Here is a 23,575-nt window from a genome sequence, read left to right as displayed (position 1 = left end):
CTCCTGATTGCACAAGTGCAGCTCAAGTGCCCTGGCTGTACTGCGCAGATCGTCCCCTCGTGAGCCAGAGATCCCACGTGTGTAACCTGCTGAGCTTACCGCATGCACGCAGCTTCTCGCAGCACAGGCGCCTTTATTTCAGGCCAGGAAACCCCAAACAGAAATAGGGCAACCCCTGCCTACCCAAACAGCTTGCTGGGATTTCTCCCTAGCAATGCACTGGGAGGTTTTTGCAGCAAACCCTCACCCAGCTTGCTTGCAACCAGCTGCGTGCTTTTCCTCGCCGCAGAGCCCAAGCGTGCTGCTCGGGCCCGGCCGTTTTGGACAGCGTGCAGAGGCAAGCCCTGCAGCGTGCCTGGCTGCAGAGGCAAAGGCTGCAGCTCCCGGTTGCTTTGGCAGGGTTCCACGGCTGACGCGCTGGGCTGCCTGCCCCAGAAGATCTCAGCATTTAGTCGGGCAGGAGCAGGCTGAAGCGGTGGAGGGAGGGTTAGCGTGGCGTTCAGCTCCTGGCTCTTTAGCTGAGCGTTACCTAAGCCTCGCTCAAAGCACGTCAAGATGAAAAATGCTGGATTCTTCTAGCAAGAGATCTGTTCCTCTCCTGAGGGGCTGCACCCATGGGGAGTTGTGGTTATGCATTTTCCAGTAGAAGAGAGAGGGAGCGAAATATTCCAGCTGTTTCTTCCCACCCTCTCTCTTTCAATGCAGAAAGGGTTTCTGCTACCCAGTATTACAGTGCCAGAGAGCAAAGCCTCACTTGGTTATCCTGCTATGGGAAAGGGACGGTCTGCAGAGCCCCGTGCTATCCCGGGGTGCGCTCCTTTCCATGTGCCTCAGAGCAGGGGGATGAAAGGAGAGGCCACGGAGAGCACTTTTGACAGCCCAGCTCTGCCATGACCTCTGATTCACCTCCTTCTCCCCGCCGTGTGGGCCAGCCTGAGGCTGGCAGAGCACCTCTGACCTTGGCATTCCCCTTTGCTCACGTAGGCAGCTCCTTGGTCCCCGTCCTGGGCACCGGACGTGCTCAGCGGGCTCCAGCAAGCAGGCAGGCTTGTCAAAGTGAGGCGATGCAGTGCCTATCATTGCCACGCTTATGCCTTTCCAAGCTGGTCTTTTATCTCCCACCACCACATCCCACTGCCCTTTTGCATCTGTACACACAGAAAAGTCCTCTGTAAGGACGAACCAGCTTGTTTGGAAAATATCCTGCGATTCATTCTGCCAGCTGGTGCTGGAAAACAGCTCTGCGTGGCTCTGCACTTGCTGAGATGTGGTAAACAAATCTCCAAGGCGTAGCTTGAAAGTGAGACAGGCTTTTTCAGTAGATACAGCTAAAAGGGCAGGGAAGGAGCACGCAGCAGGGACCTGAGATGGGAAGGAAACAGGAAGACCTGTCACTGCTTTATGCGTTTTACTCTCAGAGTGGCAGTTGTCTTCTCTATTTCCCTTAAAAGAAAGAAAAGGCAAAGATGATTCATGTCCCATTCCCCAGCTCAACCTTGAAGCAGCTTTAGTGTGACTAAGGTCCTCACTGCATCATTTCTTTCTTCATCTGATGCTGAGAAGGTGGTAGCAGGGCACGCTGTGATTAAGTGGAATTTCTTAATGTTGAAAGACGTTTGAGAATGGTCCCAGTGATTAATAAAATGACTTGAGGGGCCATAGGAAAATCTGATCCTATAAATTTTTTTCTGAAGAGCACGAACCTTTTGAAAGTCTTGTGTGTGAAAGCTTAGAGAACAGCATTTGCATAGAGTGCCTCTGCCAGCAGGGCTGAGCAAAGGTGAAACCCGCCAGCGCAGCATGGCCCCCGGCCAGCAAGAAATCCTCCTGAATTTCCACGTAGCTCCGGTTACTGAAGAAGTCCACTGCCTTTTACCTTACCTTCTTGCACATCGCTGATGAAGCCTGCTAATTTAGTAGAGCCTAAAGCATCCGAGGGAGGCCTAAATCTTGGCTATCCCAGCAGACATCAAAGTGGGTTGTTTGCAACTGGAAGCACCAACTGCTTTAACACTGTAGGTGCTGGTTTTACCAGTTCGTATTCCTTGTGGCTTCGCAGAGGAGAGGACTGGTAGCACATTATTCTCCAGGCAGCTCTGCAAACACCTATTCCCAGTCCCTGCCCTGGGGAGCTTACAGCCCAAAGCCAGGGCAGAGATGCTGCAGGCCAGAAGCCTGGTGCAGGCTGTGACTCCACGTCCTACGGCAGCATTTTGCATCTGCTGGTTTGCGATGCCCTGAGGTGCACGTGTAGCCTGCCCAGGCGAGGAGCAGCAGAGCTGCATGGGGTGGCAGCGGCTTTGCACCAGTCACACACACGGTGAGCAGCAGAGATGGAGCCAGCCCTGGCCTTTGCCAGCCCGTGCCACTGTTGTTACCAGAAAGTGCTTTTAAGGAGACGTGATGTTTTACTTTCTCATTGTCCTGGGTGCTGTTAAGGAGCAGGCTGAGCCCTCCTATGCTGCAGCACTAAACCACTGACTATCTGTACCTCAGTTTTCCCCTCTGGGGACTTACACCATTTGTACTACAAGTATTTTAAGAGGCTAATACCACATTCAGTCAGGCTTACTGCTGTTATTGCAATTCCTAATTTAAATCGCTGGCTGTTTGCTAGCAAAAACATTTCCTTCCCTCTGCCTCATTCCTTTGGTATTGATCAGCCTGTTCTGTCCTGGCTTCTCACAGGGAGGTTTTCTCCCGGGACATCTGCAGCCCCAGTTGGCAGATGCTGGAAGCACACAGCTCTCACGGAGGCCCTTCCAGGGGACCCTCAAAACCCTGCCAGCATTGTATCTGACATTGCACATGAGATCCGTGAGGTGCTGTGCAGGGACAGAGGACCCAACAGGTTGCGAGTTAGCAAAAGGGGATGCTCTGGGTTTGTGCAGGAGCAAGTTCATTAGGTGTATGATTACAGCTGTGCAAGAAATAATTTAGCTGTCAGCAGTAAGACAGAGAGAGACACCGATGTAGCTGCCGCGCTACATCTGAGAAGAATCATCCCATCTGCAGCTTGATGCAGCTCATGCTGCATGCACACAGTTCAAATCATTTCCTCTTTCTTCTCCATTTCTTGTAATGCCAAAGGCAGCCGTGCGTGTCGAGCTCTCACTTTTAAGAGCAGATATTTCGATCATGTCTGAGTAGGAGCCGAAAAAAAAACCCCAACTGATGTTGGTGGGATAAAGGGACTTACTTCCCAGCCAGGAGAGCAGTCAGTCATTGAAGCGAGATCCATGTCAATCACAAGTCACAACCACACAGCTCCCTTATCCCCCTGCTCAGAGACTGCAGAGCTGAGCAAGTTCCCTGCTGAGGCCTTGATGTTTTGCAGATATTTGGCTTTACCATCACTGCCTCTTTTTCTCACCACTGCTTCATAAAAAAAGGTAAAATGAAATCCCATGCAAAGCAGCTCCGTCGCTCTGTGCCAGCTTGCACTTTACTTTCTGAAGAGCTCCTGGAGGCTCAGTTCAGAGGTGATGACCTCCTGATGACTTCAGTGGAGTTTGAAAGCACATGGAGCCTCTCTGCTTTAACTCTTTAAAGGGTGACATCTGCGGTGCTTGCTCTCATTTTAAAGCTGTCTCTGATGTCAGGAGCACTCGTGCTCAACAGCCAGCCCTGGACAGGGACGGAGCTGCCACCAGGAGCAAACAACTTCGCGTATGTCACAGCACTGCTCTTTGGGCTAAGTGATGATGAAACGTGATAAAAAAAGTCTGCCCTATCATTAGGGCATACTTGCCTTTTAGTTCACCCTTAAAAGCTCTCTTTGTGATGGGGCCCAGCAGTGCTGCATCCTTCTTCACCTCTGTGCTGGGCCAGGATCACATCCAGCCTGGGGCAAAAGTTCTGGTCTCCCTGCAGTGTTAGCGGGCAGACATGGGGGAAGGGACACGGAGGGACAGGATCGCTTGTGCCGTGCCAGCACCCTGCGCTGCAGCAGCATCTTCACTGGCACGTTTGCCTGCACATCCCAGCTCAGGCGGGAGGCTTGCTGCCGCCTAAAGGGAGGCTGCTCCCAGATGATTTCTTTGCTACCCTCAGAGGCAGGACTCAGTGTTCTGGGGACTGGAGATGAAGGTGATATTTCACATGCCATTAAGCAAAATTATTAATAAGGCTCCACTGAGCTGTCTTTATCCTGTGCTTACAAGGAATATGCAGTTTCTGTGGACAGCATTCAAAGGCCCAGCTGTAAACTCAATGAAGCGGAATGGCTGCAGCGATAACATTTTTCTTATGGTGATGTTGAGAAGCCATGTGCGGTGGCATTTCATGATGAACGTGCTTACAACGCAAGGGACTTGCCTCCAGGAAGAGAATACACCGAGCTGCATTTGCTTTATTGCTAAATGAAAGCATCTGCGTGGGAAATACCTAACACTCCCCAGGTCATGTGCATTGGCTCCACGCCTTGGGTTGAATCAGTCTCCAGACACGATCTAAGTCATGGGCAAAATCTCCGTCAGCAGGACACTGGTTGGTATCAGAATCAGCATCGGTTTACCTGCCAGAAGCCATACACTTGCCATGGATTGATCTGCAGCCCCAAAACTTTCAGCACAAGAGTGCCTTCAGGATCAGTTTTGAAAATATCACCTCCTGTGAGCTGAGTTGTCTTCTTGATATATTTAGAGCAGCCAAAAGATGGAGTCGATGTGTAGAGGGAATAGGATGTATGCGTGTGAGGGAAGTGGATGCCGTGATGGCAAGAGGCAGCCAAGCAGACCTGATGGAAAGCTGCTAGCTGTAAGGCTAACTGAAGACTTGCCCCTACACAAGCACAAGGACTTTAATAGCTATTATATAGATGGAAATTGGATGCAAATTTGGAGATTGGCTTTTCAGAGACGACACGGTAAGCCCCAGGTCAGAGGTATGCCCAATTCACATGACTCAGAACAGTGGGAGAGGAAATTCTGCTATGTTGCAACCACAAAAGCTTAGGAGAAAAAAATTTTCAGGTGAGTGAGAAAACAAACACCTGAACTTTCCAATGAGTAAGAAAAAAATGAAATAAATTCTTGTTTCCTGAGTCTACAGAAGCAATCTGTTTCGGTTGGGAAGTTCTCAATATGATTTTCATCATATGATTTTTTTACACAATATTTTGTTTCTAACTGAAACAGAGCAAAACATTTCCAGTGCAAAATGGAAAAAAATTGGCTATTTTGAATTATTCCACTTGTTCTTAAATTCAAAGCAGAAAATTTGGAGATACTGGTGCTCATTCCCAGGATGCTGCAGTGCAGCTGGGCTCACACCTTCTGCACCCGCAAGCCTTTGTGAGAAATGTCTGTGGTCCTACTTGTGGCACGGAGCTGCCATGTGCTCTACTGAGGTGCTCTTCTCTAATTTTGTGCAGTGCATGGATGCAGCTCAGTGCTCTTGTTTTCTGCCCCTCAGCATGGCTGTTTTTAGGAAGAGGCTTCTCAGAATACCACACCTAGGAAGGCTTGGTCATGCCACCGTGTGCCTGGAACTGCTCATGGAAGGAAGCCAGCTGCCAAGTCACCAAGTGGTTTCCCTTTCCCACCTTGCTCGGGCTTCTCTGAAAAAGGAAACGAAAAGTTATCAGTTCCTTACTCCACAAGCCCCTCAGATACAGGAGACACTCACAGAGGGAGGCGGGTGATTGGATCACCTTGGGAGTCAGCTGCGTGGAGAAGGGAAACTGGCTTTGCATGCTGTCACCCAGGGGCAGAAGGCAATCCTGGCCAGAAGTCCTGGCCTTTCCTGGACCTGCTCACTTCCCTTCCCCTGGGACAGAGCCAGAGGGGAGGTTGCAGTGGGGAAAGATTAAGCATTTCTGTGTGAAAAGTGCTACCACTGTGCTGTGAAGGGGACGAGACCACCTCAGCAGCGGACCTGGAGGATCTGCTGGACCCATGTCTGCTGCTGGTGATGTCTCACCTAGCTTTTGCAGCCCGGTGGCACTGCTGGCAGTTTCCCCTCTGCCTTCTCACCATTTCACAGTTGTTGAACGTGTCCTCATGCTGTTTGATTGCCTGTTTAAACCCAGGTGACCACAGGCAAAGCCAGCCAGCCTCCCACACCGCTGCCGGCTAACCCCGTTTCTACCTGATTATTTCAGTTCCCACAGGTTTGAGCTCTGTCCTGCGAGAGCAATTGCCAGGGCAGGAGACATGGCAGTTTGCGAGCTTTCCCTCGCCACGGTGGGGTAGTCCAGCAGCTCGGCACCACGCGTTTCAGCCTGCTGCTGCCGGGGTTCAGGGCTGCAAGGACGGGAGCGTGGAGAAGTCTGGAACAGATGGAAGGACAGACAATGTTGGATGTTTTACTACAGCTTAGGAAATTTCATAGGCTGTTTGAGAGGAGGTGGAGGTCAAGTGTGCTCAGGGGTGAGTGGGTGGTGTGAATCCCCCTCCTTGAGAGGGTTTTCTCCAAGGCACATTTGACACAGCCCTGGGTAAGGAGCCTCCATGCAGCTTTGGGGAGGGCTTGTTTGTTTGCTGGGGCAAAATGTCTCAGAGAAGCTGCTTCCAGGAGTCAGATCTAAGTTTTCAGATGAAATCCAGAAACATCAGCCTTGACGCACACTGGAATGGAAACCCGTCCACTTAGAGAAAAACTGAAAGAAGAGGGTGGTTTCGTTCTGTGTGCTGCACAGGCCGGGCAGCCATCCTTGCCAACTCTCGGTCCTTCTCAGCTCAGAACACATGCAGGGCTTTGACTGAGACATGGCATGTCCTTTTCCCACGCAGAGAGGAAAAACATCATGCGGGTCCTCCCACGCTGTGTGAGCGAACACCATGGGCTCTCCTTTTAATGCCTTTTAGTGCTCGTCCGGGGCGGCTGCGTCTCGCTCGACCCCTGGGCACTCCCTGGTGCAAACAAGGGGCGTTGCTGAGGCAGAGCAGCAGCGCTCACAGAGATCTTCTGTAGGGCCTTGGGAAAATCCCTCCTTCAAGCTACTGAAATCCAGGGGTAATAATTAACCAAGTGTTGCAGTGTAACTGTGGCCATGTGCCCTTCATGGGATACATGTGTGTTAAAAATATTTGCGTTTTAAGGCTCTTTCTTGCAGCACTATGCACATGTTTGCTCGTATTTTGCTTTCAGCTGGATGGATGAAGAGCTTCCCTTGAAAGATGTGGAGGAAAATGAATCTTAATTAGCTAAAACTGGGGATGGGAAAAGGATTTAAATTAAAGGGGTGCAGGCCTGTTCCTTCAGAGCAGGGAACCCCCTGGGGCTGGCGGTGGGCAGGCAGGAGAGGTAATGGAGCCCTGTGCCACGGTTTGTGGCTGCTGTAAAGGGGTAGAACTGCAGAAAGGAGTGAGCGGGGAAAACCCCAGCTCTCTTCTGACAGGGACTGGAAAGTCCTGTTTGGAAAATTGGACAAGGAGACGGTCCTGGGAAAATCTGAGTGCTGGAGCAAGGGGAGGGAGGGCCAACAAACCTCCAGGGTGTTGGGGAGAGTTTCTGTTTCATCCCCTCTGGACTCCAGCTTCTTACATGATGGCCTGATAAATGTGTCAGTGTTTAAAGGGAGCCTTTTGGCCCTGATGTTAACACTTCGAAGAGCTGTCTGAAGGGACGGGGAGGTGAGAGGTGCCAGAGCTGTGACAGTCGCTTGCTGGAGATGGGGAGAGGCTGTGCAGCGGCCATCCCAGCAGCATTTGCTGTCCCGGCTGGCGTGAGGGGACAGGACTTTCCAGCTCTCTCATCCCTTGGGATCCCACACAACTCATGCTCTCCAGCAAAGCGCCAGCACCGGGAGCACAGCAATGCTGGAAAAGCCCTTCGTCCATCCCACTGAAGTGAGGGTCCTCCCTGCCATCCCTGCATGCTATTATGCAATTCTTTCTTCTAGGAACAACCAGATGCTTAATTATTTCCACAGCTCAGCTTCTGCAGAAAAATGATCTGTGCTGGACCCCTGCCCAGTCCAGAGTCCACCCTCATTGAAGATTTTCCATTAAAACAAGTCACAAATTTTACTTCTTGTCCTCCTCGGAGATCATGGTGTCTTTCCTCAGGTTTTGTTGCTGCTTCCACCTTTTCCGTTCCTCACTCAACCATCTTGCTCATCCAAATCTGAACTGGAGCTGTGGGGCAAAGCCAGCAGCAGTGGGGCTGCCACTGTTGGGGATAGATTAAGGGTCCTGGTGGCCTCACTGCCTTCTGGTGCATTGGGTCCTGCTGGGGCAGGCAGGTAGACGCGTCCACCAGCTGGACACAGGGCGCGTGGTTGGCAAACACTGTCCCATGTCTGGCCTTATAGTTCACCTTATATGGTGTGTAAAATGTTAAGTAGTCGATAGAGAGCCCCTTCCTAATGTCAAAAGGCTGAAGGAGGAGGAGGACAGCAAGAGTTAAGGCCCCCATGTCAGGACTGTGGTCCCTCGTGATGTCCAAGCCCATCAGCAGGCAGGCAGGCAGGCAGGCAGCTCCCGGGGCTGCCCGTCCCACCTCTCTCTGCTGAGGAAGCTGAGACACTTGCACCTATATGTAAAACAGCCCACACAGCCCAAGCTGCGTGAGAGGAGCACGCTGCACAGTAACCCGAGAGCAGCAGAGCGAGCAGGCGAGGACGGCGGTGAAAGGTGTTTGCTCGTGACTGCAAAGGTCAGGCTGGCACTGGAGCCAGTGGGATGCATGTCCATAGGTGCAGGGTTGTCTTTTGCCCTTGCTTTTAACAATTTCCAGAGCTGCAGTGAAGGAAAGAGAAGGGTTCCCAGTTTACTGGGGGAAAGTTGGGCCCCGGGCTCTGCTCTCCACCATTGCCGCCCTAGCAGCCTGCATTTTATCTGTCAACACCATAAGGTTCTTGAGAAGCCCAGGGCTGATGCTGAGTGAGCTGAAAGGCAGGAGAATAGGGACTGCAGGTGGCCCCTGGGTTGTGGTTGGGGCAAGGGAGGCCTGTAGGGAGCTGGAGTTGGAGGAGGAAGAGGAGGGTGTGGGAGGAAACGGGGAGTTCAGCTCTTTGTGTGCAATATAAGGAAGTATGGGAATATCCCTGAGGGATTATCAAAGAGATTTACAAGAATGGGCAGTGGGGAAAGGCTGGAAACCAAAATGCAGCCTCATGCTGTATAATGTCATGATAGGTGAATGACTTAGTGGTGAGGTGGTGTTGCAGGAGAAGAGGGAGGGGGAACCTGTGGAAAGGTGCTCACCCTGGAAGGGAGAAAAGAGCAGGCAGAGGTGGGTAAGGGTGCCAAGGGCAGTAAGAGCAGAGGACACAGGCACGGCAGGAGCTGAGGCAAGGAAGGAGGCTAATGGAGAGAGGGTCAGAGTCAGGAAACTAAACTGAACTTCATAGGACCTTGATCTGCAGCAGCATAGCTGCTCTTGAAGCTTGCTGAGCAACTCAGGGCAGGTGGCGAAGTTGCTGGGAGAGAATTTTGAACCCAGCATGGGGAAGCACTGCAGGAGGACAACCAAGAGCGAGCTAGTGTGCTCTGCTGATAGCAGCCGTGGCAGCTGAATGAGGAAAAAATGATGCTGGAAGAATAAATGCATGAGGAGCTCTTGCTCCAAGTCCTACAAATGGGACTGTGCAACGTATCTGCCAGAGTGCCAAGGAGGTAGCATGAGGGCAGGCTATTACCAAAACCACTCTCAGGGTATCTTTCTAAAGGCATAGGCATGGAAAAGCCAGAGACAGGGTGGACATGCAGCAGTTAAGGGCACATGTTTGAAACTGGAAGTGCGGGGGGGGGGGGGGTGCCAGTGGACAATCTCATTATATCATCAAGCGAGCAGGCAAAGCTCTGCACTGAATAGCAGCCCCACATTAGCAATGCACAAATATATAACATGCCCCAACCTATTTTGCTAACACATACGCTCACATTAATCTCTGTCCTACTTGCTTTACCATCTGTTCCTCTATATATGATACTTGGTTACTTTTGCATGACTGGTGGAGGCAAACAGTAGCATTAACTAGTATGTGGTACCTGGGCAATGATTTGTTTAGCTGCAAAACTTCCTTGTACAGTGAAGCATTTACTTAATTTATTAAGTCATTACAGAATTCTTGCAAGATTATAGCAGCACCTTCCTAATATACTGTTTGTCTAAATGTTGCAATGGGCAGCACAGAATGTACTGCTGCCTCCGAAACTACTCGACCAACCTGGTACTACTGATAACTGCACTTTCCTCCCTCCCTCTGGCCTTTGAATAAAAAGTATTTGTATTCAGATGGTATCTATTTAAATATTTGCATACCAGGTCCAGCCATGTACCTGAGTACTTCCAGAACACTGACATCTATAGCTGGTGAATGCCTCTACAGGGCCTTGACAGCATTTCCAGCTCCTGTTTTGCAAGGGGAAACCTGCAGTGTAGGTAATGACAGGAACATTGCCTTTTCTATTTCCAGCCGTGGCAACATCATATATAGTCCAGAAAGGCTGAAAGTCACCGGAGATTCTTTGCTGGCAAAAAACCTGTAGCAGCAGGTGGATAAACCTCCCCAGTCCCCATCCCCAGCTTAGATTTAGTGGTCGCTCAGGACACGATGAGTCCCCAAGAAGAAGGTTTGGCAGATTGCCACCCAGCCCCACATCCGGAAAATTTTGCAGGTTTGCAATGCAGGCATGGCCCTGTCTGCCAGAGGGAAGTTTCAGTGCATACACCTGGGCTACGCTCAGGCAATGAGAGTGGAAAGGAAATAAAAATGACTCAGGATGACAATTTTTTTATAATCCTTTCCACAATAGCCTTTGGCTCCCATGCAAATTAGGAAGCACCTAGCCAGCTGCAATGCTCTTCCTCATAGCAGAGAGCCCTCCTTAGAGCAGGTCGTGTGTTGGGAACCCCTCGGGAAGAGCAGGACAGAAAAGGGAATGGGTGTCCCTGTGCAACCTGGACCCATGGCCTTCTCCTTGGCCTGAGCCAGGCCGGGTGCCAGGAGCACAGAAGTCCCCTGGCCAACACTCTTAGTGGAGCTTGGTCCTGCGTCAGCAGCTCTGCCGCACCCTGTGCCCACCCAGGGGATTATGGCACAGAAGGAACGGAGCACGGTCACCCTTTACGTGGTCGTGCAATGGGCTAAAATCAGTGGCTAAAATTAGTCCTGCACTGCAACATGCTGCCAACGGATAATCAGGTACAGGTGAGGATTTGAGCAAAGTGATTCTGCCTGAGTGCTGGAGAGAAACAGGCAGGAATAATTGAAGTGGGTTAAAGCCACAGCCTCCGCTGCTGTGAATTGGACAGGGAGAGCTGTAGCTCCCACAGCGGGGAGCAGGGGAGGCCCCATGCCTGAATTTCAGGGGTGGAAGGCAGCAGCACGTGATGCCAGGCATGTGCTCTCTCTTCCTGCGGAAATCCCCTTTGGAAAATCCGAAGGTGTCCGAGTTCAAACCAGAGCTGGACCGGATGATAAATGAGAGGGTGAGCGGGCGCAGGGCTGCGCTGCAAACCTCCAGCTTCCCCCGGCAAGTCCCAGCAAGAACTGCGGAGTAGCAGAGCTGGAACAAAAAGTGCCACGAGGGTGGGCGGGTGGGCGCTGCCACAGCCAGCCTCAAAACCCCTCTCTACAGCTGGGTGGCTGGTGCTTGCGTGACAGAGGGGGAATCCCAGTCCCCTGACCCGCTTGCCGCAACGGGCACAGGAAACGACACCTACGTCTGCTTCCAAAATTAGCTGCAGCAGAAGGCCTGAGAGCTGTGAGCTGCCTAGATGTCTTACCACTGCAGAGGTAAACCACCTAAAACCCCTGAGCCTGTGACCCTATCCGTCTCCTAGATGTTAAATGTTTCTTAAAAAGCAAACCAGGTGGATTCCCACGTATCTCAGGACAACGAGGTGGGCAATGAACCATTTCACAGACCAGGTACAGTAATTTGACTTTTTTTAATAAATACCTATCTCACATGTACCAAAATAATTATAAACAAAAAAATGTACAGTATTTACACAATATACAATTGCTAAAAAGTGTAGCAATTATGACACACATGGTGTGAAACACACTGTTTCCAATGCCCACAGTTAACATGATTGCTACTTTCTCCTAACAGCCCAGAGGTCACCAGTCCCTTGGTTTGACTCCTCCACCTGGGACTCCCCACCGAGAGCAGCTGAGGTCGGTCAGTAAGGCCAGGGAGCACCGCCAGCCCAACACCAATTAACAGTCTCCAAGAAGATGGGGCATTGGTGTGAGCCTGCCTTTCCACGAGAGGACACGTGTTCCTCGTGGTACTTAACACTGCCAAGACAGCTCTCTGTGACTAGCAGGCTGGATGTGTAGTTTGTTAACCTTCATAGGGTTGAGAAGATTGGCGGTGTGGCTCTTTATCAGGTGGTGTGAATGATCACAGATCTCTACCGATGTTACACATCCCGCCCCTGTATTTAAAACACAGGCCAGAACCTGGAACCATCCTGTTACAATTACATGCTCCTTGCTGGGCAGTGTAGTATTTCCCTCCTCGTTTTTCCCTCTGCATTGCGACTTTCTTTTTAAATGAAGAAAGTCAGTCCTTTTTCTATACATATGTACACAGTCACTTCTTTTCACAGAAAGCTCTACTTTAAAATGCCAGCTGTCGTCCTCCAATAAGGCAGTCGTCATATATAAGCTGCAAGAAAAAAAACAAAAGCCTGTTAATGCAAAACTCTTACTGGGAGTATCATATCCACTCTGGGATAACTGCCAAATTCTGCATGCCCTGACTTAGACGGCGTATAAAATTTCTACACCGAAAATGGTTGCGTTTGCCATTTAACAGCACTGAGAATGTTAGAAAAACAAATGCCAGGGAGGAAAAAAAATCACCCATTAACTTGCATTTAATCTCATGAGGTTCTGTACATGTCAGCAACAGAACGGTGCTCAGAGAACCGTGTTGCATGAAGTTAACCTCCGTTTTCTCATGTTATTTTTTAGGTTTTATTCTTAAATTTATTCTATTTATATGCTTGCCCCGACAGCCATCTTGCTGATGGCTGATAGCGTAACCTTACTTTATGGGCTATTTATACTCGTCTGTTATATAGGTAAAAGGTCACTGGAGCATGTCATCGGAGCGGCACCACCAACCAAAAAAAACCTACAAAGGGCAGGATTCTCCCCTTCTCTTGAAAAGGTGCAAATAGCTACTTACTTCATCCTCTGTGAATTCAGGCTCCGATTCACTGCTCTCCTCATCCTCACTTTCTGGCAACATCTGCAGGTCGGCTGTGGTCAGCTGCTTCAGCTGTTCCTGTATGCTGGAGTTGTCTCTTCCCCATGTGAGCTGACAGGGGGAATAGCCCTGGTAGGTTACTTTGTTCACGTCCGCCCCGTGTTTCACCAGAAGCGACACCAGGTCTGAATTCTGCAGGTCAACAGCCAAATGTAGTGCTGTTCTGCCATTGCACGGCTCCTGTGTGAAAATAACACAAAGTCTGGCATGTTAGGAGAGCCAGAGCTGGTGTCAGACCTGTTGATTCTTACACTACACAGCCCTGCTCAGTTACACTTGCAGTATGCATTACACACCTGAGCATTTACATCTGCTCCCAAGGACAGCAAGTATTCGACAATAGCCAGGTAGCCTTGAATAGATGCCAAATGGAGACATGTATGTCCTGCAAAACACAAATGAAGGTAAAATTTGAGTAAGTCTAACCTAATGCCCTATCATTCAGCTAAAGTCAAGATTGTAAGACAGTATGGTATCTAGGTTAGCAGTTCATCCATGGCAAAAGGGTGTTTGCCAGCTGAGCTTTCCAGCTTCCAATTACTATGAATAACAGGGTTGGATTTTGTGAAGATTTCTTAGAGGCTTTATTCCAGTGTTTGACTGCAACTTACTTTAACCAAAAAAAAAAAAAAAAAAAGGAGCACTGCAAAAGTATTCACTAAAAATGCAAAATTCAAAGCCATGAGAGCCAATAATGAACAGCGAGGAGGCCTATAAGACAGTGCCACTTTAAAGAAGTCAGGCACTTTCACGTGCTTTGGAGTCCTCAACTCTCAAATGGGCATAATGATCCTTCTTCACCTCTCCAGGGATCTTTGAGCTATATGTGACCACAACTCTACCCTCAGTACAGCACACCGACATCAATGTACAGCAGCATGCCCATACCGTTGTAGTTGGTCGCCTGCAGGACAGCGAGGAGGTGGTGCGGCTGGCAGTACTGCGTGAGGACACTAACGCTCCTGAGGGAGCCTTGCTGGCAGGCAATGTGCAGGGGGGTGTTTCCTCGGAAGTCCCTGATTTCCAGGTCGCATCCGGCCTTCAGAAGATGCTCGGCAATTTCAGGCTGATCGGTGATCACTGCCAGGTGAAGAGGAGTCTGCAGGCAAAAGAGAAAACGCAGACTGTAAGTTACACTGCACGCTTGGCAGCAATGTCTGGACAAACACACCCCTTAACCGCTTGGCGATTTGTGCCCCCAATTAAAAACCCACCCCAGAAACTCAGTTCTTTATGCTTCCCGACATATTGTGTAGTTGCCCTTTAGTCTGGAAGTGATGAACTTAAAGCTCTCTGGATACCGAACAGTCAGTCCATATGAAGGGTATCATTAACATCCCAGTAATGAGGGATGCAACCCATTGCATCACATTTAAAAAATGCGGGCGTTAAATGGCACTCTTAGAGGCAAGGAAGTGCTGCAGCCAGCTAGGGACTTTCCTGAATGCAGGCTTTGATTTAGCATCCATCAATTAAAAAAAAAAAATTTAGAAAGGACTTTTTTTGGGGGGAATTCCCCAGAGGGCTTTTGCGGGGGTGGTGGGGGCTGATCTTGATTCCAGGCAGTGGAGGTGAAAGTACCTGGCTGAGGTTGTTCTGGAAGTTCAGGAAAGCACGGTCCCCGATCGTCTGCCGGATCACCTCCAGGCTCAGGGCTTTTTCCTCGTGAATAATCGCCAAGTGGAGAAAACTGCAGCGGAAAAAAAAACCAAACCCAACCAAACCCCACGTTAAAACCCCCAAATCACAGGTTAAAAACCCTCAAATCCCCCAGGCGGGCAGAGGGGCGAGGCGGCCGGGGGCAGGGTCATGCGCGGGTGTCGCAAGCCGGGGCTTTCGGCGGCCGGGGCTTTCCGCCGGCCGCGGGAGGCGCCTCTCCCTGGCGCCCCTCCAGGGACTTTCCGCCCTCCCCTCCCCGCCGCGGCGCGGCCCAGCCCGGCGCCTCCCCGCCGGCAGCACATCCTGTCCCGTCCTCACCGTGCCATGTCCCGTCCCGTTCCACCCCCCCCATCCCGTGTCCGTGTGCGTCCTCCCCGCCTCGACCCCCACTTACGTGTCCCCGTCCTCGGTGAGCTGCTGTGCCCAGGCGGGCGGTTCGCGGGGCTGCAGGCGTATGTCCTCCAACTCCTTCACCAGCTGCCGGTACTCTTCCTCCTTCATGGAGTCCAAGCCGCTGTCGTGGCGATCGTCGAGCGCGAACCCGCCTTGACGATCTTTCTTCGGTTGCTCGTAACCCTCCATAACTGGCGGCTCGACGGCGCGACGGGCGCTGATCATGGCGGCAAAGCTCCGGCTTGCTGCGAGTGAGCGGCGGTGGCGGCGGCGCTTCGCATATACACCCCGGCGAGGGGATTTCTGCGGGGGAGGAGCCGCCGAGGACGGGAATTTCCAGCCAGTCAAAGCCCGACCGACGCGTCTGGTCCTGCTCGGCGCCGCGGGCGGTGGCAGGGAGGACGGATCGGCTCGGCTCGGGCCGGCCCCTTTCCTCCCCTCCCCTCTCGTCGCTCCGGGAGGGGCGGGGGAGGGGAGAGGTCGGTCCGGGAGGGGACTTGGCGTTTTTCCACGTCAGGGGGGAAGTACTCGCCTCTGCGGCGTCCCCGCCGGTACTTCCCTGCTGCGCCCCGGGCGGCTGTCCCTTGCCGACTTTCCCGGGGGGCTTTCCCTGCCCTGCCCGGTCATGGGGCTCCCGGTGCCCCTTCCCCGGCAGGGCAGCGGGTGTGCGCACCGGTGCGGGGTCCCGTTGCATGGTGCGGGGGTCCTTGCTCCCTGTGGGGGCCCCTTGCCCGCTGAGAACCACCCGCACATGCTGGGCACTGCTGGCCTTGATCGCATCCTGCACCCCCCCCACACCCCCCCGACTTTCCACCAGCTTGCTGTTTGACAAGAGGGGCTGTGGGATGGCTCGGGCCAGAAGGCCAGTCTGTAAGCATACGCAGCGGTCCTGATGGGTGATCACACCCATGGAAGCTCCACCACCGGTCAGGTGCAGGGTAGCATGACAGGTCTCCTCCACAGCCCTCATCTGCTTGTCTGACGAGCAGGAACAGGCTTCGTAGCCAGCCCAGGGTAGCAAGGTCACGCTACAAGTTCAGGGAACTAAACACCACCCAGAGCGACGCTGAGGCTGCAACTGCATCAGCACACTGCATGTCTGCCCTGCCGCTGCTTGGGGAGGGAGGTGCCGCTTTTTTGGAGAGATTCAGTTAGTATTGCACATGACTGGTGTTACCCAGTCACGATACCTGCAAGCGTGCAGATGCTGCCTCAGCGTTTAGAAGATTTCGCATCTCTGCGGTGGAAGTTTTCACTCTGTTTCGGTGCAGTGGGATCAGGACTGAACAGGAGAATTCTGCGCCACTCCTGTACATCCAGTTCTGGTCTGGGACTCAACAGGCCTCTCTCAAAAGGTACATACCCGTAACGGAACAAACCTTTTTGAGAAGAAATCACATCTTCTGCCATTATTCTTACTTTCTCTGGCCATTTCTAATGATTCTTGTCTGTTCCTTTTTACTGCTGTCGTGCCGTCCGTGGGTAATGAAAACGGGATAAATGTAGGCTCCCACACGGATAAAAGGCATTGTCTGCGGGGCTGACAGCGCTGAATTTTTCCCTGGTGAATTTTTGCTTCTACTTCTCAGATGTGGGGGATTCCCATGAAGAATTTTTCTTCTCTTGCAACTATTGCTGGCCTCGTTGAGTAACAGTGTCTGCAGTTTTTTTCCTTTTGTCATTTTCCTATGGGATGGCATCCCTTTGAACAAGAACTTATGAGAAAATCCAAAGATGAAAGGGGGAGGCAAAGGAGAGGGCGAACGCCTGACTTTCTGTGAGCAGATGTTCCTGATTTTCAGCCCAGCTGTGCCATTCCTGGACTTTTTTTCGTTATTCATCACTTGGTCTGGGACAACCCAGTGGTGCTTTTGGGCAGGTTTAGAAAAAAGTTGTACAACTTTTTCTTTTATAGGTTAAAAGGTTATGAAAGTTTTGGGAGCTTCTTGAAACAGTTTCCCCTTTTTAATGTAAATTGGCAGGGGAAATTTAAGTAACAAATTAATCTCCTCCTACCTGCTTCCCTGCAAAAAAAAAAAAGAGGATGAGCGTTGGAAAGCAAGCTCCTGCTCTGACTAGCAGGGTAATCAAGCCCAGCTGGGACCATGCTGCCTCCGGTTGGGGTTTTGCTAGAACCACGCAGAAATTAAACTTTAAAACTCCCTGTCCTCACTGCAATGGCTGGAAACCAAGTTCAGCAAAGCGAGTTCTTTGCCTCCTTCTATAAGTGACCTCCAGCTGCTCTCACAGGCAAGCGCGGGGCTATTTTTAGTGAGCATTTGCCAGCAGAAACCTCTTTTCGGAGGCATGTGAGGTGCTTTTATTTTGTGTGTGTTTTAACTCAGCGGTACTGCAGCCAGTTGTAGGTGGCGGAAAGGAGATGGAAAATGTTTTCTGGATGGAAAGTTGCACCGAGGCCAGCCCACTTCCTGCCCCAGGGAGATGCTGCCACCCCACAGCCGCTCCACAGCCTGGCCCCGAGCATCATGGAGGGCCCCAGACATGGGCCAGCACCCCTGGGTATTAAGGTGCCAAAAGCATGAACTGAGAAGGGATTCAGCCCTAAACTCTGAACATGTAAAGTAGCAGCCAGCCGCGGATACAGGGGCAAGGGGAACCCTCGTTAACATTTAAACAAATTGAGCTGCTGTCTTCTCTGTAAGTCCTCACAGCTAACAAGGTCCTTTACAGTTTTTGCCTAAAGGGACAGCGTATAAAAGATAGTATAAAGCAAAGGTTATGAAGCACTGACGAAGGTCATTGATGCTGCTTTTGTGCTACTGAGGTTCTGTCCTTTTTTTTTTGAAAATTAACGCATTCTATCAGTTCTTCTATACGACTTCCTACATGGTCCACAAGAGAAAAAGGATAGAAAGAAAAATAACTCCAGCTTTTGGATATATGGTTTTTGGATATAGGGTGGAGCCTTTCACAACTCTGATTTCCTGTGTGGCCTTTCACTCGGGTGTTGCAGTGCTGGGGGGGCTCAGACATGCCCTCTAGGGAACGGAGCAGCCGTACCTATCCAGGGACAGGGGTTAGCCCTGCTGAAACAGGAGCAATACTTTATGAATGCTGCAGTCGTCTATGACAAACTGAACCCTCTTTGTCTTCTTCTGCATTCTGGTTTAATACTCCTGCTATGTCTGCATTAATTTCACAGGAGTGTTTTTTATGCTCCTCAGCTGGAGAGGAGATTAACATTCTCTGCATTTTTTTATTTGGGATTACGTTAGCAGTCTCCGCTGCCTGGTCCAGTGGGCACTTCAAAACTAAGGGACTACCTAAAAGTCACGCTAACAATGTAAAAGGCTGTAACCACAAGAGGTGGTTTTGCACCTGATACCTAAGGGCTAGATTTTGCAAAAGCCTCCTCCACTCTGGGTGCCCCGAGCACTCAATTGGCAGGGCTGTGGGGCTGCAGGGATGAGATGTTTGTTTTTATTCTACTTTGCAGAACGCAGCTGGCAGGGCTCCGAGAAACAGCCTTGCGTGCCTGAATACTGAAAAGGGGCGGTAGGGTTTTAATCAGTTTTTAAAGTACATGAAAGATTCTCGTGCTGCTTCGTCCAGCAAACACATTAAACTGTAATTTCCTGATTGCCACACTAATCATGAGAACCGTCTAGTGCTGTCGCTGTGGTGCTGTTGATTTACCAGAGTTGGTCCCTCAACTTCATCCTTTTGTGATTGCTGCTGCAGATACCTATTAACTGTTTCCTCCCGTTTAATCTCAAGGACTATGCATGGCTCGCAGGAAAGGTACCAGGAAAGGTAGTTCACAACATCCAGCAGAATCTTGGCCCAGGCTGTTAAAACCAAAAGCAAAGCAAATCGGTGAAGTAAACCTGCTGTCTGCATGTGTGTGCACACGTGCAGATACCCCTTTGGAATAGGACTCCAGTTTATTGCTCCAAAAGTCTACGGACTTTGCTAGTGCAATGGAAGCCAGGGAACACTTCATGTTGTAACGATAACATTTTGCAATTAAAATCCACGTATGTCAGGCTCCCATTTACAGCTGCTGTCAAGATAAGAACCGGGCAGCTCCAAACAATTAGTCCAGCGGTAAACAAGGAAAACATATTTCCCTCCTGCTTTATAATAATAATAATAATAATAATAATAATAATAATAATGCTGTTACTAATTTGAAAACTTTTTAAAAAATGGCCAAATGAGAAGAAGGAAAATCCATTTTTGTCAGCTGGGATGAGGGCTGACAGTGTTACACGTACTACATGGCTAGCATCCCTACCTCCTCAAACTTTTTCATCGGAGGCTGTTATGGGACAGTCAGGTACTTTAACAAGCAGTGTGGTGAATGCAGTAGGAAGCATTTCTCCACCTTATTTGAGCTGATACAATGTCCAAGCAAACAGTGCGGGGGGCAATTTTTGGCAGGTAAAGCCGAGGTCCAAATGAAGGCATTTAAAATCCTTCCCATGTCCCACAGATACAGAAATGGAGTTAACCAGGGTGTCCTGGCCACAGTCTAATGGACTTAGATTTCTGGCTGGCTACACTAGTCTCTGTTTTTATTTTTAGACTACAGCTTATTTTTGGCATCTCTTAAACTGATGTATTGCGTCCCCAGGAGGATCTGCATTTCTGGGGATCCTTAGGGATGACATGTGCGATATCAATTTAAACTGCTATTATTGTTATGCCTTTAGGGTAAATATAGGTCAAGTAATTTGAAATTGGCTACCACTTGGAAGACGAGTTTCCTCTGGTGTTGTTCCCATTTCTCACATGGAAGTTTTGTTAAAGCATGTTGTTTGCAAAGCTTTAAGCTGATGCTCGCTGCCTGATGCAGCAGAGCTTGCTGCCACATGCGTTTCACGTAGGAAAGAAGAGACTTGGGCTGGGAGAAGAGAAGCAGAGGCAGGTCTCTTGAGCTTGTTGTACAACTTTCCCTTCAGCAATATGAATAATGTTGCTCCCCATCAGTACAACCCCCTCTGTAGCTGCAGAGTGGAAGCACCTGACAGGGAAAATATGAACTGGGAGCATGCTAATAATTAAAAAGGGACTTTCCCCCTACAGGCAGCTGTGACATTTGGTAACATTACAGTCTTTAGTTCTTCCCAGCACGTAGGAATCTTGCAAAGGTGGAGAGACCGGCATGGTGGGACGGTGCAGAAACCCCACCTGGTGAGACTCCAGAACGGAGAGCTCTGCCAGGCGGAGGGTGAGCGTGGGCAGCCAGTGGGACTGTGCTAAGGAGGGAGCTGCTTTCCTTTCTCTTTGCATTACAGATCCAGAAGTTGGAAGCTGGATCTGGATACAAATTTCCCTGCATTACTAGATTATATTTTGAGCAAACTAAAGACCTGAACAGAGTTACGGTGGACTATCTGAGCAGGAGTCTGTGCACAGGCAGTGAGAGGCGTCCATCTCAGCACATACAGAGTTCGCTGTGAGCCTCCTCGTGCTCCTGTACAACCTTTGTGCCTAAAGTTGGTGGGTGCAAATCATCCTGGATGAACATAAAAAGCCAGTACGCTGCTCGTCTGTGAGCAGTGGGAGCCTGCCGCAGCAGACAGGCACACAGCAAGCCTTAATTAGAAGCTGTGAACTGCATGTGGGCCCAGGGATTTCCCTGGGGACGGATGTGGCGAATGCAGGGGCTAATGCACTGAGTGCTGTAGCTGTGTGTCTGTGATAGCAGGGGAGCTGCCAGGGGAGGAAGCAGGAAATACTAGACAATACAAAGAGCATAACCCTGAGAAGAAGAAAGAAAAAAAAAAAACCCCAGCAGAAAATGAACTTTGGGCTGGCTGCTTCCTGAAAAAGCCCTAGGACTGCCAGCTGAGGGACTGTGTCAAGGTTGGTTCCTCCTGTGCACACCCTCTTTGGAGGAGGAAGGCAGGCTCTCTGCTCTCTGCACCTTCTCCTGGTGAAAGTCCTTGGGAGCTCCGAAACTCAGCAGACCGCATGGCTCTGGGAGGGGTAACCCCAATCTGCCACCCACAAATTGCCTGAGGCTGACAGCGGGTGTTAAGGGGGGCTTGGCTTCAAGTGTCTCGGTGCAAAACGCCCGTCAGGGTGCTCCAGGACTCTGCTTGGGAAGTTCCCAAGGCTTCAACCTCTGTTTTTTCCAGAATAGTTGTGGGCTGTGCTCAGAGCTGGAGCGTTGGCTGTGCCAGCAGGGAGCGTACGCGGCATTGCCAAGGGCTGGATGTGCTTCTGGTGCCATGTCCTGGTCTAGCCCATCCTTCCTCTGCCTGTACAAAGGGCTGTTGATGAGAGCGGGGCTGCAGCGCCCGGGGTGGTTCACTTATTCTCGGCAGGAGCGCAAGCTGGGGGAAGAGCTCCAAGGGATAGCAGAGAGCTAGGCTGCATTTATAGGGGTGTTCGGTGAGCTCTGGTTTACAGACTGAGAGAAGCTAAAGAAAGGGTTAAATGCAGATTTTTCCAAACTCCAAACATGCTGTGCTCTGCATGCTCTGGGTATTGCCGTGCACTCCCAGAACGCAGGTTCTCCAGACTGGGTTATAGTAAAATTCTCATTTCCTCACACAGCCCTCTCTCCCTCGTATTCCTGTTAGTTTTCATGCAGCCAACTGCTTACTCCAAGCATGACCTCTCCCGCGACGGGTGATGGCTGGCAGCAAGTTGAGGGCCACTGCTGCCAGCAGGACCCGGGGGACAAGCCCTGCTTCACCTCCCCCACCCAGGCAGGCGGTCGGAGGGTGGCTGGTCCTGCTGGTCCTGCACTACCAGAGCTGCACATAGTAATGGGGAACTGGAAGCGGTAGTGTGTCTTTCAGAGGGTACCGGAGCCAGTGATTCATTACTGGAGCCGCACTGGGGAAGAAGAATGGAGCAGATGGAGATGGCACACAGATTTTCCAGCCTGGACAAAGTTTAAATTTATCTCTCTCCAAGGCTGCATCCGTTCCTGGGCTGATTTCCCATAGAGCGTATGCCTTTTAGGGCTCTGATTTCTTCAGATTTCGTGGGCGTTGTTTACTAACTTCTGGCTGTGGTGTTTCCCAGACAGAAATATCTCTCTAGGATAAGCTCCTGCCTTTCTCGGACAGACGGTTTGTGCACAGGCAGTAAATTCAGTTCTTCTGCAAACTCCCTGTCCTGTGCGTGAGCTGTGGTGACGTCTGGAGGGCCTGCGCACGGCATAGCCTTAGTGACACACGGTGCCAGATTTCCCTAGATGTCTGGAACTCTGGACGAATGGGGAAAAGGTAATCCTTGAGTTCTTCCCAGACCAAATTTCTGAGCAGGGAAAACTGTAACTTGCATGGGAAAACCCTGACCTCTGGCAACACAGACTTAAGCCAGGGGCTTGGTTTTATGCTTGAGACAGGAAGATTCATGGAGGCTCTGAACACATTTGTGGGAAAGCTAGTGAGGGAAGTGAGATGAGAGGGGCTGGTTTTCCCCAGAGCACTGCAGAGAAGCCATATCGGTCGCTCTTTGAAGCAAGTGTTTGACAGTCACACTATTTAATTCTTCTTCTGCCTGCATCCACAGACATGAACCCTTTTCTTGGCTGCATCCCCTGCCTCCCAAAGCCCAGTATCCCACTATGGCCATCGCAGCTGCCTCCTATATCCTTGCCAGCTGGCAGGTCTTTGCCCCTGCAGACCTGGGAGGCAGAAGATGTCACAGTCAAAGTATCCTTGTCTCCGAGGAGCCTACAGGAACCTGACCCCTTGCACGACTCAGCTGGCTGTACCATTACCTTCTGCCTCATCCTCTGTGTACCTGCAGCAAAACCATGTCCATCACGTGATATTTGTATCTTCCCTTCTAAGGAGAGTCCTCACTCACCCACCTGTCTGCTGCTCCTGTCGCGGTGGTGTCACTCAGTGCGTCCGTCTGTCCCACTGACACTTCTGTGCTCTGAGCCCAAGACAGCTGTGTGCCCGTGCAGTCCTGCACTTCTGGGATCTGTGTGAGCAATTAGCTAGTGAGTAACGAACAGCAAAAGGGCGTCTGTGGATTGTGTGCATGAGATGCCCTCTCCCACCCTCCCTAGCAAGCAGTGTCAAGTCCCTGTCACCTCAGGGTCACCAGGCTGTGTGACTGGGGAGAAGGCTGAGCCCTCCCGCGTGGGGCTGAGCAGCAGCTCCCCGCTCTCTGGGCTGCGGGTGCAGTCCCCCTGCTGCCCTCTGCCTTGGGAACTGCCTGCAGGTCTCTCTGACTCCTTCCATATGTTGGGCTTAGCTGATCTCAAGTGACAACACAGAGTAGAGTTAAAACCAAGTCAGATCACCCAGTTTCAGGCGCAGCATCACGCTCCTGTATCCCTTAGTACTTTCCCTCAGCTACCTCATCTGGAGGTCTCTGATAAACATTATTTTGATGCTCCCAATCCC

General features: G+C 50.9%; 1 protein-coding gene and 2 long non-coding RNA genes across 4 annotated transcripts in view; 2 read left to right on the top strand and 1 right to left on the bottom strand.

Moving 5' to 3' along the window:
- The first annotated feature begins 1,786 nt into the window (after nt 1-1,786).
- LOC142602025 (uncharacterized) lies at nt 1,787-7,973 on the top strand. The gene is made up of 2 exons (XR_012835649.1): nt 1,787-4,613; nt 5,416-7,973. It is a non-coding gene; the product is annotated as an uncharacterized LOC142602025 (long non-coding RNA).
- A 3,857-nt stretch (nt 7,974-11,830) lies between these two features.
- On the bottom strand, nt 11,831-15,638 carry NFKBIA (NFKB inhibitor alpha). Its single transcript, XM_075754006.1, has 6 exons — nt 15,232-15,638; nt 14,760-14,868; nt 14,067-14,277; nt 13,475-13,563; nt 13,098-13,358; nt 11,831-12,572 (listed from the first exon to the last, which is right to left on the bottom strand). Exons 1-6 carry the CDS (start codon nt 15,453-15,455, stop codon nt 12,525-12,527), a joined length of 942 nt encoding a protein of 313 aa, XP_075610121.1. The 5' UTR covers nt 15,456-15,638; the 3' UTR covers nt 11,831-12,524.
- Nucleotides 15,639-15,643: 5 nt separating this feature from the next.
- LOC142602026 (uncharacterized) overlaps nt 15,644-23,575 on the top strand; it is a 36,699-nt gene continuing 28,767 nt past the window's right edge. For both annotated transcript variants that reach the window (XR_012835652.1, XR_012835651.1), the window contains exon 1: nt 15,644-16,585. This is a non-coding gene — a long non-coding RNA (uncharacterized LOC142602026). The remainder of the gene's footprint in view (nt 16,586-23,575) is intronic.

This window comes from Balearica regulorum, chromosome 5 (genome assembly GCF_011004875.1).
Source record: "Balearica regulorum gibbericeps isolate bBalReg1 chromosome 5, bBalReg1.pri, whole genome shotgun sequence".
Lineage (NCBI taxonomy): Eukaryota > Metazoa > Chordata > Aves > Gruiformes > Gruidae > Balearica > Balearica regulorum.
Note: the sequence above shows the minus strand (reverse complement) of the source record. Positions and strands in the feature narration are given on the sequence as shown.